Below are 15,788 nucleotides of genomic sequence, written 5' to 3'. Positions count from 1 at the left end.
CAATGTTTGCATGAAAATGCCTGCCTATAATTATACTCACCAGAACAACTACGTTAAAGGACCACTCTAGTGCCAGGAAAGCATACTCTTTTTCCTGGCACTAGAGTGCCCTGAGGGTGCCCCCACCCTCAGGGACCCCCTCCCGCCCGGCTCTGGAAAGGGGAAAGGGGTAAAATCTCCTCCTCTCCGCCTCCGTTCCTCCCCGTCGGCTGAATGCGCACGCGCGGCAAGAGCTGCGCGCGCATTCAGCCGGTCACATAGGAAAGCTTTCATAATGCTTTCCTATGGGCGCTTGCGTGCTCTCACTGTGATTTTCACAGTGAGAATCACGCAAGCGCCTCTAGCGGCTGTCAGTGAGACAGCCACTAGAGGAAATAGGGGAAGGCTTAACTAATTGATAAACATAGCAGTTTCTCTGAAACTGCTATGTTTATAAAGCAATTAGTTAACCCTAGCTGGACCTGGCACCCAGACCACTTCATTAAGCTGAAGTGGTCTGGGTGCCTAGAGTGGTCCTTTAAGCTGTACTTGTTCTGGTGACTACAGTGTCCCTTTAAGTCCGTATTGGACAACGACAATGCACAATATCGGAATATTTGAAAACTCTCTGGAATTTCATGTCCAGTATGAACTTTATCAACTGCTTACTATTTTGGCTTGGAATAACAATTTTTCGCAAGTACCTTACACTGTTTTGATTGTATGATCTATTATTTTTATGTAACGTTTTCTAGCTGAAAGTACATGACACTGAACATGGCTTATGCTTCTAATTAAGAGAATCTATGGAGTGGCTTGATTGCCGTGTCCTCACTACTTTTCTGTGAGAAGCATCTGGTAGAACATAATTTTTCAGATTTTGTTGTGTGTGTGCTTCTGAGGGTGGAAGGATCAGGAGACTGTTCTGGAGCTGGATTACAGAAATAAAATGTAATCGCATTTTTCGAACTGTCAATAAATTGTTCAATATACTCTGCAAATAATTTGAATATTTTTGGATAAAGTTTATATATATATATATATATATCTCTTGATGTTTTAATAAGTTGTCATTCGAAATGTATATCCCCCAAAATTACATAATTCGGAAAGCTTATCCAAATATATTAAAATGAGGCCTTACTTTAAACGACCCCTCACTTTCTCTCGCATTTCCCACACACCAGTTTGCTTAGTTGGCTGTTCAACTACCTGATTGTCACCAATTGCTCAATGGTACACTCAACCCTCCCCTCCCCCATTCCCCCCCATGTTACAAAAAGTGTAGTTTGCAGTAGAATTAAATAAAACTTTCCACAGCCTGTCAGTGATTGGACAGGCACAGAAAGTCAGAACTGGGGAAGAAGGGGAAGGCTTGCTAGGCAGCATACAAGAGAGTAGCAGCTTTTGCAATCTGTTTTTATAAATGCCCTCAATGGGGGAAAAATGCTTAATTAAATGCATGCATGTTTTTAATGGGGGTATATCTACTAAATAGGTTTTTTTTGTTTTTGTTTTTTAATCTTTTATAGGTGTTGTTTATCATATGAACATATTCCTATTTTATGGAAACCCTTTAATCTTGATTTACATTCATTTGCGCTACCACAGTTTCACTCTTTTCCTCACTAGAACAAGCCAATACAATTCTTCGCAACCGGGGAGCATTAATGGCCGTACTGTGCATGCACATAAATTTTTTATGGTGAGACGTCACTGCCTTTGGTGTCATCGTGGCACTGAAAGCTGACTTTTATCAATTAAAGTCTTAACTAGGCCGTGCCTCTAGTGGCTGTAATTTTGACACTCTAGAGAGCCAGTCTGTTTGACAAATGTAAATATTGCAGTTTATTCGTAAACGTCAACGCTTACATTTGTCAGAGTTTTGGGACCGTATCTAGGCACCAAGACTATTAAATTAAACTAGTGGCTTTGTAGCTTGGTGTCCATTTTAAAAAAGCACTGAGAAAGAAATGAACATTGTGTTCCATGTTTACCATATAAGAACTCCTTTATTTTTACAAGCTTTGCAAAGTATATAAGGGCCAGCTTCTGAAAAGAGCATTTTATAGAAGTACAAATGCAGATCAAAATAGTACACATTTGACTGAACCCCTCTCGTATAACTGTTCCATCAAGTTGCACAGAAGCTTAGAGTGGAGGAAGTTGGTAGAATGAAAGAAGCTTTGTATTTCATGTGTACCAATGTCGAAATCACACTCCAGGTGCACATCCCCATCGCCACCCCCCTCCCCCCTTTTAAAAAAAACAAAAAAAAAAAAAACCTGAAATCATATCCTTCACCCAGAGGTTGTTTGCCTTTCTAGGAGAATTTCATTTTTCCCTGCCAAATATGGCTGGATTTTGTAGTGATTTGAGGGCTGTGTTATGGCAATCTGACATCTAAACACCATAGATGTGACTATCGCAAATGAGACATGCAAATAGTGCCTGTTTAGACAAAGAATACATATTGTATTGTTTGAGATTGGAATTTCTTTAGTAACTACATTTTTCATTTAGTTGGCATACAGGCTTCCACACCCCTGAGCTAAATTTTCTTCTAGAAATCAGTATATACAACTGTGTAAAACTTATGGCTCTCCCTCACTCTTCAACCCATGATATAATTGTCATTGATTTTAGGGCCAAGAAATAAGTTGCCAGTTACACTGCCTTTCAAATCCCAATTTTTTATTTATTTATTTTTCTCCTAAATTAGGTCTGATTTTTTATATTTGTATTTTTTTTTTCCTTTTTCTCATGTGGCATACATATTTTAAACGTTAGCTCCAGTATGCCTTTCAGAAGCAGTTCTTGTGATGTGAGCTGTGAAACAGATTTTCAGTTCATTATGTACAAGTGTTTTATTGCACATACACTATCCCTCAGCAATAGATGGTGCTATTGACAAGGACCTACAGGAAATTCCTGAAGCAGTACCATTTTATGCTATTGCTATTGTAGAGTGAACAATGTTTATTGTATTTTCCCTTCATGTTCATTGCTTTTTTTGGTAAATATTATTATTGTAGAACCCACTGGGATGTGAATGAAAGCAAAAGGTCCTTTTAATTGATGTTGGATATATGTCAATAGATATGAAGATTAATATTTCCTTCTTTTCCGTGGCAAGCACAGTGATAATGTTTATTTTTGTGTTACTTTGCCTTGTTACATATAGTTACATAGTCCATCAAGTTCAGCCTTCCTCACATATGTTTTTGCTGTTGATCCAAAAGAAGGCAAAAAAACCCAGTCTGAAGAGCTTCCAATTTTGCAACAAACTAGGAAAAATTCCTTCTTGACCCCAAAATAGCAGTCAGATGTCTCCTTGGATCAAGCAGCTATTACCCCACTAATTAGAAATGATATCAGAATTTTTGCCCCTATTTATACATGTGAGAATGCAAAAGGTCCATCTTTATTTACTTTGGTCACAGTTCCCTAAATATTTTCAGCTTGCAGTTTTAAATTTTTTTTTTTTTTTTTTTATATAGAGGGGCAGAGTAGAGAGGGGCAATGAAAAGTATGCCGTTTGCAATAAACTTTGCATAAAATAGTTAATTTGCATTAAATTTTAATGGTTCAAAGAATGTGAGGCAAAATGGTTTGCACTTACACATGTTCACTTAATCAAATCTGGCCCTCTTTGAAAAAAGTTTGGACACCCCTACTTTAAAGTAATCAAACCATTTAAGAACGGTTTGACAACTTGCCTGGGGTCCATAATGTTGTCTCTTGGTAAGTAGTTAAAACCAGAGCTTGACAAATTTGCTTTGAACCTAGGAGCTTACTAAAACTGTTAGGAGCTTACTAAAACTGTTACAAAAATAACAGATCCAAAAGGGACAGTATAGTTGCCAGAACCACTACAGTTTAATGTAGTGGTTCTGGTGTCTATAGCCTGTCCCTGCAGGCTTCTCAACCTTTTCAGCGGAAAGGCAGTAATTGCACTGCTGCCTAGTAACCCCTGTAGTGGCACTCACTCAGACGGTCACTAGAGGTGCTTTCTAGTCTAATACTGCACACAGACCTACGTACAGCGTCTACCTGCTCTGCATGGAGGCTCTGAACGTTTCCCATAGAGGTGCATTTTTATGAGATACTTACTGGTGCAGCGTAGTGTTTTGCTGCGCATGCGCAATTGCCTCAGAATGCTTTCCTATGGGAAAACATTGGATTGACTGAGATCTTCAAGATTGAACATTCACTATCAGACATGCTCGCCGACAGCCACACGCACAGCCTTGCTCGCTCGTCGCTCGCTTACTCACCGACCGAGCGTGCGTGTAGGCTCGCACTCACTCACTCACAGGCTCAAGTCGAGCCCTAAGTTAAACCATTTTTGAGGAGTTTGACACCTACTTACAGTGCTACTATTTTGTTTTTTCTTCTAATCATATTAATATAGAAGTTCCTACAGCCACATGTGTGATCTCAGTTCTGCTTGTCTTTGGGCAAATATTATTGGCTGACAGAATATTCATTTGGCAAGTTTTTAGCACACTTTGCATAATGATTTACATGGCTAACAGACTGGAATTCAGAAGACACAGAATATTCAATTTTTAGGTTGTACTAATTAAATACTTTAATTTCTTGTAGGTACTGGAGAAAGTGGGAAAAGCACATTTATAAAGCAGATGAGGATTATCCATGGCTCTGGATATTCGGAAGAAGATAAGAAAGGCTTCACCAAACTTGTATATCAGAATATCTTCACTGCCATGCAGTCTATGATAAGGGCCATGGAGACTCTGAAAATTCTCTACAAGTTTGAGCAAAACAAGGTAAATGTTATTTTGTGTAGTAGACTGGTTCATACAAATCATTTATTTGGGGTGGGGTTGTTTAACTTTTTATTTTTTTTAAAGAGTATATATCTTACTATTGTATTGTGGTTTAGGATATTTGTGCTGTCCTTGTTTGTTGTAATATAGTGTAGAAACCACTGATATTTTCATTATTGTACGGAAATGTATTTTTAAATATGTGATTGTCAACAATATAGTAAAAAAAATTCTGAAATTGGTAATACATGATGCGGTATTGTTAGAATATTTGAGGAAAAAGGGAGAAGGGATATGGGACCACAGGTGAAAGGGAAGATGGGTCTAGAAATGGCTTTTATTTTTAGAATGTGTATGACAGTAGCCTGTTTAAGAGGAGCAGGGACAACACCAGACAATTCCGGAAGACAAAAGAGAGCAGTTGAAGATTTGCATTGTAAGGGTGGTACAAGACAAAGGAAGAGATATCTTAATAAGGCGACAAGGGTTGGGGTCAAGTTGTGGGATGAGAGGAGAAGTGCATCCACCTCCTGTTCAGTAGCTGGGGAGAAGGCCTGAAGGGTAGGAGAGGTACAATCCATGTGCAGTTGAGAGAGAGAGCAGGGGCGAATTCTTTCCTTAAAGGGACACTATATGGTCAGGAACACAAACATGTATTCCTGACCCAATAGTGTTAAAACCATCATCTATTTTCTGGCCTGCCCTTGCCCTCCCTAAATATAGTATAATCTTTCCTTTACTCCAGTCTGCTGAGCTGGCTCTGCTCCTGATCTAGCGCCTACCATGTCCATGCAAGTATGTAAAATTAAAAGAAAGAAATTGATGGTGTAGTATGTCAAACACAGTGATAAAGAGGTAGTCCACGCACACTTTTTAGGAGCCTGGGTGTAGCTCCAACCTTTTGCGCTTGGGCGGAATAATTCCTGCCTAGAGATATGCTGTGGTCTGCATGTGGTCTTCCTCTTTACAACAATATCTTCATAGATATGTAGAAGGAGTATAGAGACTATTTGGTATAGCAAGTCAAACCAAAAAGAAAACAAGATTAAAGATGTGCACTCACATGATATGGAGCCAGAACGTTGGCTCCCCAGATTTGGCTTGGAGTGGTATGATGCCTACTCTAGGATATGATAGGTGCTCGTGCCTCTCGGTGTGATTGTAGAACTAAAATATGAGCTGTATAATAAAACCGTACTCGCATTCTGTGGAGCAAGTAAGGATTGCTCAATCCAATGGGTAGGTTTTTTTTTTGTTTGTTTTTTTCCCCATCAAGGATCTAACTGTCCATAATATCGATCAGCGATCAGTATGGTCCCATAAAGTACTTTTATTGATTTAAAAAAAAAAAAAAAGTGAAATATACTTGCATAAAATAGTATAAAATGCACTTAACGCGTTTCACCAAATGGCTGGCTTTATCAAAAGTAGTGAAACGCGTTAAGTGCATTTTTGTTTGTGCTACTTCTGATCTGCCTGCTTGGCTGACGACATAAGAAGTGTTGATCAAAAGCCAATCACAATGCTTTCTTATAAGATTGGTTGAGACAGTCAAGAAGGCAGGTTAGAGGCAGATCCAGCACAAGTCAAACACAGCCGCCCTGGCTGCATCTCTATGAGGAAATATTAAGTGTCCATGCAAATCTTGTTGGTAAAGTAGCATGCAAAGCTATTGGCTAAAAGGTCATTTTGGGGGTTGGCATCAACATGGCAAAGGAGAGAGTTGAAGGTATCGAAGAGATGCCTTGGATGGCGGGAGTATCAACTAATTGGAGAGGACAAGTTTGATTGTTTAGCAAGGGTAAGGGCTGCACTAAATGATGAAATTTAGAGTGGAGAAAGTCTGGCACGGTTCGGGACTTCCTCTAGCAGTGTTCAGCTGAACGGCAGTATCTCTGCAGGAAGGGGGTCGACTTAGTGTGCCATGGATGGAGGTGCATCTTTTGTGATGTGCATATTTGCAGTTGGACTGCACTGTACAGGACAGAGGTGAGTGTAGCATTAAACGAGGAGATAGCCAGAGAGGGACATGGGAAGGTAGGGCTGGATGAGAGTTAAGAATGGACATCAGCTGATAGCCGGAGGTCAACGGGGGGAGCAATAAATAATGGCTATGTATGCATTATGGGTTTAATCCGTGAATTTCAAAGATGGGGGAGGGTTGGATTAGAGGTTTGAAAGAGCAGCTGGGTGAAAGCTGAAATCGTACACCACCACCACCATTACTGAAGAACTGTCTTGTGTTGGGGGTAATGTGAAGACCACAAAAGGATGGTGATGCAGGTGTAGCAATATCTGGGAGAGAGCCATGTTTCAATTTGTGCATGTAAGTTTAGGGAATGTGAGATGAATAAGTCTTGGATTGAAGTTTACTTAATGATGCTGCACCAAGAGCGTGCATTCCAGTGTGGAAGGAGGACTTAAAGGGAGAGTTACATGGTGTAGATTACAGATTGTTGTGGTTTCTGCTGTTAGCACAAGGTTGCTTAGTAGAGGCGGGACCAGGTTTGGAAAGATATCATCACCAGCTGCCAGGAGCAGAAGGATGGATAGGAAGAGATTGTAAGAAAAAGATTTTATACGTTCGTCATGAAAGCATGTATTCCTGAGGAGTTTGTGGAGAAAGGTTGGATAAGTAGGAGTAAAGTGCATGGGATGGATAAGCAGAGGGATAGAGCGATTTTAGTTGGGGATGGACCGATATTGATTTAAAAAAAAAAAATAATAATTTGAGCCGATAATCTGTGAACTTTCAGGCTGATAGCCGATAACTTACCGATATTCTGTACATTTATCATTTTAAAAAAATACACAAATTCTATACAAATCTACTTTTTTTTTTTTTAATGTTTTTAAGATTTAGTGTTCCTCTCCCTTCCCTGTCCCTTAGTGTACCTCTCCCCTCTCTGTCCCTTAGTGTACCTCTCCCCTCTCTGTCCCTTAGTGTACCTCTCCCCTCTCTGTCCCTTAGTGTACCTCTCCCCTCTCTGTCCCTTAGTGTACCTCTCCCCTCTCTGTCCCTTAGTGTACCTCTCCCCTCTCTGTCCCTTAGTGTACCTCTCCCCTCTCTGTCCCTTAGTGTACCTCTCCCCTCTCTGTCCCTTAGTGTACCTCTCCCCTCTCTGTCCCTTAGTGTACCTCTCCCCTCTCTGTCCCTTAGTGTACCTCTCCCCTCTCTGTCCCTTAGTGTACCTCTCCCCTCTCTGTCCCTTAGTGTACCTCTCCCCTCCTAGTCCATCTTAGTTTTCCAGAAATGCTACCTCTGCTTAGGGCTTAAGTAGCAGTGCTTGGTGCTTGAATCCTGAGAGTAAACTTTATAAATGCTGTATAGTGCCCAGGCTGTAAGAGTCTGGGGTTGGATAAAACAGCAGTTGTGGGCGGGAGAGATGTTGATCATATTTGGTATATAAGCTATGGGGTTATTGGAAGATTGCTGAGATAAGTTCATCATTTGTTTAGTTAAAAATACCCCCTCACATTTTTATTTAATTTTTCATATTTTTTTTTGGTCACTCAGTTTGACTAAAGATACCAGGTTGTCAGCAGCCGACTGAAAGTTATCAGAGAGAGAAACTGCACTATATACAATTAAAAAAAAATTCTTAAAGGGATTCTATAGTGCCAGGAAAACAACTTGTAAAATCTTGTAAGACTGGGAGAAGGCAAAATAACATTGCGAGGAGGCAGTGTAACTATGTTGTGGAGTTGAAGGGATGTGGAGTTTCAGGGTTGAGAGTTGGTTACAATGATTGCGAAGATCAGAGGGAACAGATGTCTTGAAACAGAATTTGTCACCACAAGGTAAACTCAATCTAACATGCTGCAGTGAAAACATAGGATGATTAGGAATGACATCGCCAACCTGTGCTCGAGCTACAGCAGACTGACTAGTCATATATTGGCTAGATGTGGTATCAACTGAATGGCTAGATTGCAGCTAATGATAGGGTGTGAGAGGTTTGGACCAACTTTAACAAACTTTTTTTTTTTTTTATATATATACTTTAACAGTTTTCATAGTAGACAAGTATTCCTTTTATGTTAAGTTATTATTATTGTAGTGTTTAGAGTGTATTAGATCAGTATGGCACTTTAATCCCTATTCCCTTTCAATTTTCTTCTTTAATGGGAAAATAGAAAGATTACAGGAATTATACATCTATGCTGAAAATCCATCCTGGAACACTCAGAGTAAAAGAGGATATGTAATCCAAAGGAGCATTGGTTTTCAAGATTGCAGTCATTGAATGAAAATGGTAGGGCTGCCAGAAATGTAGCGTGGTGGCTAAAAAACCTTCAGTGAGAGAGTCTTGACAATATTTATGACTGCTGGGCGAGCATTATTTTATTTTATTTTTTTATATATTTACACCTCCATTATTTATTGCTTGTAAGCCATTGCTTATAATTGGAAAAAGATATGCCTAAAATATATTGATGTTAGTGGAAGAATTTTTATTGCAAATATTATTGAAGACAATGGTGGTTTTTAAACCCCTTTGTCCAGATCTAAAAGTGGTCCTCAATCTTCTTTTCACATGGTCACCCTGGTGCAAGTCTACATCATTTTTTAACAGTGGTGGGCCCTGCTGGTGCAAGTCTACAGACACATCCTTTCAAATGGGTCCCAGACAAATGGCAGCTAGGCAAATAAGTCATTTACTGTATTTACATTGCTTTCCCCAGTGCACTGGAAATCCCTTTGAAACCAAGACCAGTCTAAATTACATATTAATGCTGATTATAAACCTGAAGGATGGGCCACTGAGTTATTTTCCAATAGAAGTATGGTGACTAAGCTAATGTAGCATACATAATCTGAATTAAAACCAAACTGAACACCACTCCTCAGCACTTATAAACCCCTTTTGAAATGTACTTACAGCAGCAACATTTGGACCCAGGTCTTTTATCAAGATTCTATAATTTGGTTGAAACGTTGCTGTCTGTTGGTACACATTAACGGAAATGTATTAGTACTTAGGTGCAGGGCCACCTTTTAATATTCAATATATATATATTATTATTTTTTGACTGGATTAGAGGCACCCTCTTGAAAGCTGCAGTGAGTGCTAGTCTTTTATTTTTTTATTTTATCTACTAAACATTTGAGTCCTTAGTGAAAAAGTTCAAGAACCGCTGGTCTAGACCAAATACGTGGAATCGAACTTGATGATTCCTGGTTATAAATGGCTGATATGTTTAAAATAACTTAACTAGCAGCTATAGCCAATGATCTCTAATATGAAATGGCTAATAGGGACCTTTTTTCTTTTCTTTTTTAAATAATTGTGTTTCATATTTGTTAGAAGTAAAAAAGAAAGTGACAATGTTAAGTGTTTTACTTATAAATGTATTTTTGGTCCTCTTCACAACCCTGCCTGCTTGTTCAGGTGATTGCAATCCCACTACAGACCTAAATAGAACACTACCCATTTCATAGGTCAGCCAGTTTGCTGCAAGATTGCATCTGCAGAGAATTTGTTTAAGTTGAATGTGATTTTTGGATATTTTTGTTTAGGCATTCACAACTTCTGTAGAGTATGCTTTTTATATACAATATACCCATTATTGACATCCCATTAATGTTCTTCTTCAGTCCAATGCTCTGATTGTTCGAGAAGTGGATGTGGAAAAGGTAAACTCTTTTGAACAGCCGTATGTGACCGCAATCAAAAACCTGTGGAATGACCCTGGGATCCAGGAATGCTATGATCGACGGCGGGAATACCAGCTGTCAGATTCCGCCAAATAGTGAGTATGCCTGAATTACTAGTCCGGTACTACATCTTCCATAATGCTGGCAAAGCTTCATGGGAGGTGTAGTCTAAAACATCTGCAGTGCTGAAGGTTGCCCATCCCTGGACTAGGGCTTTGGTTCTAATTGACATTTAATATTAAAAGTGGTATCTTTTTTCATTTTTTATTTTATTTATTTATTTATTTATTAATTTTTTTTTTTATCAGATGTTATCTGTACAGTCACCCACGCTGTACTCTGGAGGTTTATTGCTAATGGGAAACCCCTATTTTTCCACAAATAATGGTTTTATATAATATACCTTAATAGAACGATAAGGTATCTTACATCAGCTTAAACAGATTTCTGCTGCTTATGTTGTATCTTCTAATTTTCCAAGCATAGACATATGGTTTCCTGAGTTTCAAACACTGGTGGCATTGCTAGATAGGATGTGTGGAGCATTTTTAAATTACTCACTTCTTTTTTCGAGTGAAAAAGGATTCTTCTAATTATGTTCCTTACAGGATGTTTGAATTATTTCTCTTCTGTTCCAGTTATCTGACAGACGTGGATCGCATTTCCAAACCTGGATATCTGCCAACACAACAAGATGTGCTACGGGTCAGAGTGCCAACCACTGGTATCATTGAGTACCCTTTTGACTTGGAGAATATCATATTCAGGTAGATATAATGCATGTTAACTTTGTATATGACACATACTTGGGTTACTTTTTTGTAATTTAAAAAAGGACTATATATTCAAAATAGAAAATATTTGCATGCATTTTCTTGCAATTTAACACTTCCTCCTACAGTAACATAGATTTTTATAGCAACCTTTTGTGTAGAATTCAATCCAAAACTTTGGCAAATTATAAAATATATTGCATCTACTGCAATACTCTGAGCAATACGTCTACTTATTTGTAGAATGCAGTTAAAGGAACACTCTTATTACTATATCAACTACAGCCTTCTGTCGTGGTTGTAGTGCAGGGGTAGGCAACCTTCGGCACTCCAAATGTTTAGGACCATATCTCCCTTGATGCTTTGCCAGCATTATGGCTGTAAAAGCATTCTGTGGCATCTGGAGTTCCAAAGGTTGCCTTCCCCTATACTTTGTGCAATGAATGCCCTGGTGCCATCCGAAGGTAGGTAATGAAAGCTTTTAGTAGGGATTGACAACGTAACTGGATCCTCTAAGCACCCACGCCACATCTTATCTTCTCCAGCAGGGGAGGTCAGATGTTTTTGTAGAATTAGGCCTGGCTAATATAGGTTAGGAAAGAAATAGTCTCTTTTCCATGTCACAAGGATATTTGCAACCTGAATTTATTGAAAGTATCCTAAGCTGTGTGGAACGTAGCAAAGACTCATATATAAATCGGACTGGAGAGGATATCCATCAGAATAAATCAAATACCAAAATAATATTAATTACTGTGAGACTAGCCTTATAAGGCTATTCCTAAACCTAACCACCAATTTAACCATTTAGGAAGCATATAAAAGAATCATCTCTATGCTTTAAATTGCAAAAAGGACTTTATTGACGAAGCCTATTTTTTTTATAGCAATGTTAGAATTTTTCAGCAATATATTTGGGAGTATATCAACAACCCTGAAACACCCCTGGAGTGTCTAACTGGTGTACAAGTTCCGGGTAATTTTTATTTTTCCCGGTCCCTGCATTAGTGTGTGGGTTTTTTTTGGGGGGGGGGGGTTAATTTTTTATGGCTAATACAAGACCTAATTCATTGTTGGATAGCGCTCCGTTGACGATATCCGCTATTGAGCACAGTCCAACATGCTTCTGCTTTGCTCTGTAGCTTGCACCCAGCAGGAACCAGGTAAGTTGTTAAACCGTGCTAAAATGGTTTAACTTTTGCCATAGGACAGCACAAGGGTTATTCTGCCGCTGAAACCACCAGGGCAAACTGCAGTGTTTGTGGTGTTTTGTGTGTTCCTTTAAGTTGCTGTAGCATGACCTGTCCTTCATGAAATATTGTTGACTACAACTTTTTACCCCTTTTCTTCACAATGGGTTCCTGGATTATTCTTATTATTCAGATGCATGTAGCTCATAAATTCCAGCCAAAACACTACCTATGTCTGACTGCAGATGTGTTGTATTCACTAATGTGCTGTCCCTTCTGTAGAAACTCGAACCCACAGTGTTTCTTTATAGTTTTCTGGCATCTTCTTTTCTAGGAGCTCTGAATTTGTAATAGGCATGAACTAAACCCTATGTCTTTACAGATGTGCCAATAAATATAGCACGTTGTTAGTCTTTGTATATTTTCAATTTCATTTAAAATGGGGTTAAAATAATCATTGTAGGGGTATTTTGGTTAGTAACTAGATTGTTATTGTAGGCTTGTGTTTTGTTTGTTTTAGTTTTAATAATTTTTACATTTGTGATTGCATTCTCACAGATTTGTATCTTGTTACACTGACCATTCTGTTGTATTATAGGATGGTGGATGTTGGCGGTCAGAGATCAGAACGACGGAAGTGGATTCATTGCTTTGAGAATGTTACTTCCATAATGTTCCTTGTAGCTCTAAGTGAATATGACCAGGTCCTTGTGGAATCGGATAATGAGGTACCCTTCATGAGTTGGGGAGTAATTTATGTTTTTTTTTTTTTTTTTTAATGCACCTTAAAATAAAGTTATAAAAGATTTAACAGCTCCAACAAATATTTAAATTTATCTTGGATACATTGTATTTTCAATTGTTTTGTGAATTAACATCTTGCCTCCTTTTCAGCATTTTAACACTAACCGAGATCTTTGAATGTTTTCAGATTCAAATTTATAGTCCCTGTACCATGGACATACAAGGGCAATGAAACACAGTTGGCCTCTGAACAGAAATGCAGCAGTAAAAAATTGTACTTCCAGGTTTTGCTACTATAATACACACCATGGTACTGCCACTTGGTAACATGATTGACCCTAATCGGGACACATTTAAAATTTATAAATTCTTTATTTTCGTTTTGGTGCATCAAATCACATTTTCATACATTTGTGACAGAGATCTTTTTGTGTGATATGTGCATAATTTTGGGTCAAGCATTATCAATTCAGGTATAACATTAACAATTTGAACAATAAGTAGAGAGAAGAACAGTGTTATACAATTGTTTTGTGTTTTTGGGTGTCCATTAAGGCACTGTGTGCTTTTGCTGTATATGTGTGCGATAGTCTTGGAGTTGGCACTTTGCGTGAGTGTGTGGTTGTCAGGCTGTTCATGAGGAGGCCAGTATGTGGTGTGGTCATGTTCTATAGATTAGCCCTGTGTGCAGAGTTGAATGAGTGCCTACATGCCTTAGTGGTGTGGCACTTTTTGTCGGTAGTGGTTTATCTAACTTGATTACCCCTGACCTAGGGGGTGGCGGGATGGGACTGTGATCGTATGGTGGACGCCAGGTGTTTGGGTTTGCTATGTGTGGGCTTATGGCGTGTTGTGCAGCCCGGGTCTCTGTGGATGGGTTAATTATCTGTGAACCCGTGGTGATAAAGCGTGTGTGTCGGTATAGGAAGAAGAGGAAATTGTATGTCCATTGACATAAACGTTTGTCTTTAGCTTATTGAACATTTGGAACTCTAAGGCACGGGTGTGCAACTGGTGGGTTGTCTAAGCTAGTAATAATGGCTCCAAATGTTCACGGCACTGGATGTTGCGACCCACTGGGTCTCGGTTCGTGCTGATTAGTGCTTTCAGGGCCCCATGTCGCTTCGAATGGGCTCCTCTGATGTGTAGTCGTCGGGTTAGGCAGTCTCAGGGTGGCTAGAAGGGGAGATGCTTCCTCCACTGAGGACAATACATGGGTAGTTCCCTCATGGGGTACTTCTAGAGTCCCATTGGCGCCCCATCTGTAGGCGATACCAGCTGATCGGAGTTGTGTGGTAAGTGGTCCGTAGGTTTTGCGCCATAAGAGGGTGGCTTTCGAGAGGTTCTGAAAAAACGTTAGTGAGGAGTCTTCAAACTTTAGTGGTGTCTTGTCTTTCAGGCTTGCCATTATGTGAAGCTTATCTTGCACTGTGACGCATCTGAGGATGACGTCTCTGCCTGCTTTGTTCTTCAGATGGGGGGATCCCGGCAGGCGGTATATGCCGTCTATGTTTATTTTCTTTACCACTGTGTGTGGGAGCACCGTGTTAAGCAGGCGCCTGATATATTGCGGCAGTTCTTCGGTTGTTATTGTCATGGGGCTGCCCCGTATTTTGATGTGTGAGCGGCGTTGTCGGTCTTCCACGGTGGACATTTTGATTGATAGGTAAGTTTGCTGTTGTAGTTGTTTAACCCCTTAAGGACACATGACATGTGTGACATGTCATGATTCCCTTTTATTCCAGAAGTTTGGTCCTTAAGGGGTTAATAGCTTCTCCCATCTTGTTCATGTGAGTGTGGACCGACACCACCTCTTTCTCTGTGGTGCTCACCCTTTCTGTGACCTTGTTTAATTCTGTCTTGAGGACAGCTGAATCTGCTGCCAGGAGTTTGTGGATGTCTGCCAACAGGATTTTCAGGTCCTTTTTAGTAGTTGGGGTTGAGTCATCCTCCGTCTCCACTACTGGTGACTGCGATATTTGTAGGTTTCTGGGTGAGGCAGGTCTGGGCTGTGTTAGGGATTGTGCCCTATCCTGCTGTGTTGCATGAGGGTACCCCAGTGTGTCTTGGCTCTGTGGTGCCATAGTGCGTGGCTGTTCATGCTGCTGCATTGGGGAGTGCCCTTGGAGGTTGGGTCCCTGCCCTGCTGCCCTGGGTGCCATACCTGGTTGGTTCATGTGGGGGCTTCCCGGTCGTTCTGGGCACTGCTGGGTGTGGGCGGGCGCCTGGATATGCTCCGGCGGTGCGGTCGTGGGTACCGTCCGGGTTTGGGCGGGCTTTTGGAACATGGACCCTATATCTCCGTCTCTGGTACCTTGGTGCCTTTGGGAGAGGCGTCCCATGGCCGGGGTGTGGTCCGGTATGTCAGGGATGTCCAGCAGGTTCGTCTGGTCTGTGTGTTTCGCCAGATGTCCGCGTAGGATTTCCTCGAGGCCTAGGCTTGATGGTGCGTGGTAGGCCCCGATCTTGTTTTTACGCTTCTGTAGCTTCTGCGGTTGAAAGAACGGCATTGAGAAGTGCAGTATTTTGTGCTGTAGCCGTCTAGGTGTATATTGTGGCTGGATGATTACAGGAAAGTGGGAATTTTTGTGGATTTTGTTTGTGTGTTCTGGGAGCTGTTAGATATGGCGTCCGTTCATGTTGAGTTGCA

At 40.3% G+C, this 15,788-nt stretch overlaps 1 protein-coding gene across 1 annotated transcript in view; it reads left to right on the top strand.

The window, feature by feature from the left end:
• The window catches only part of LOC134611525 (guanine nucleotide-binding protein subunit alpha-11), a 50,406-nt gene that overhangs the window by 22,716 nt on the left and 11,902 nt on the right, over positions 1–15,788 (top strand). The window contains exons 2-5 of the mRNA XM_063455472.1: positions 4,588–4,772; positions 10,372–10,526; positions 11,070–11,198; positions 12,993–13,122. Of these exons, the coding sequence (XP_063311542.1) occupies positions 4,588–4,772; positions 10,372–10,526; positions 11,070–11,198; positions 12,993–13,122 (599 nt within the window). The remainder of the gene's footprint in view (positions 1–4,587; positions 4,773–10,371; positions 10,527–11,069; positions 11,199–12,992; positions 13,123–15,788) is intronic.

Source organism: Pelobates fuscus, chromosome 5 (assembly GCF_036172605.1).
Source record: "Pelobates fuscus isolate aPelFus1 chromosome 5, aPelFus1.pri, whole genome shotgun sequence".
Classification (NCBI taxonomy): domain Eukaryota; kingdom Metazoa; phylum Chordata; class Amphibia; order Anura; family Pelobatidae; genus Pelobates; species Pelobates fuscus.
Note: the sequence above shows the minus strand (reverse complement) of the source record. Positions and strands in the feature narration are given on the sequence as shown.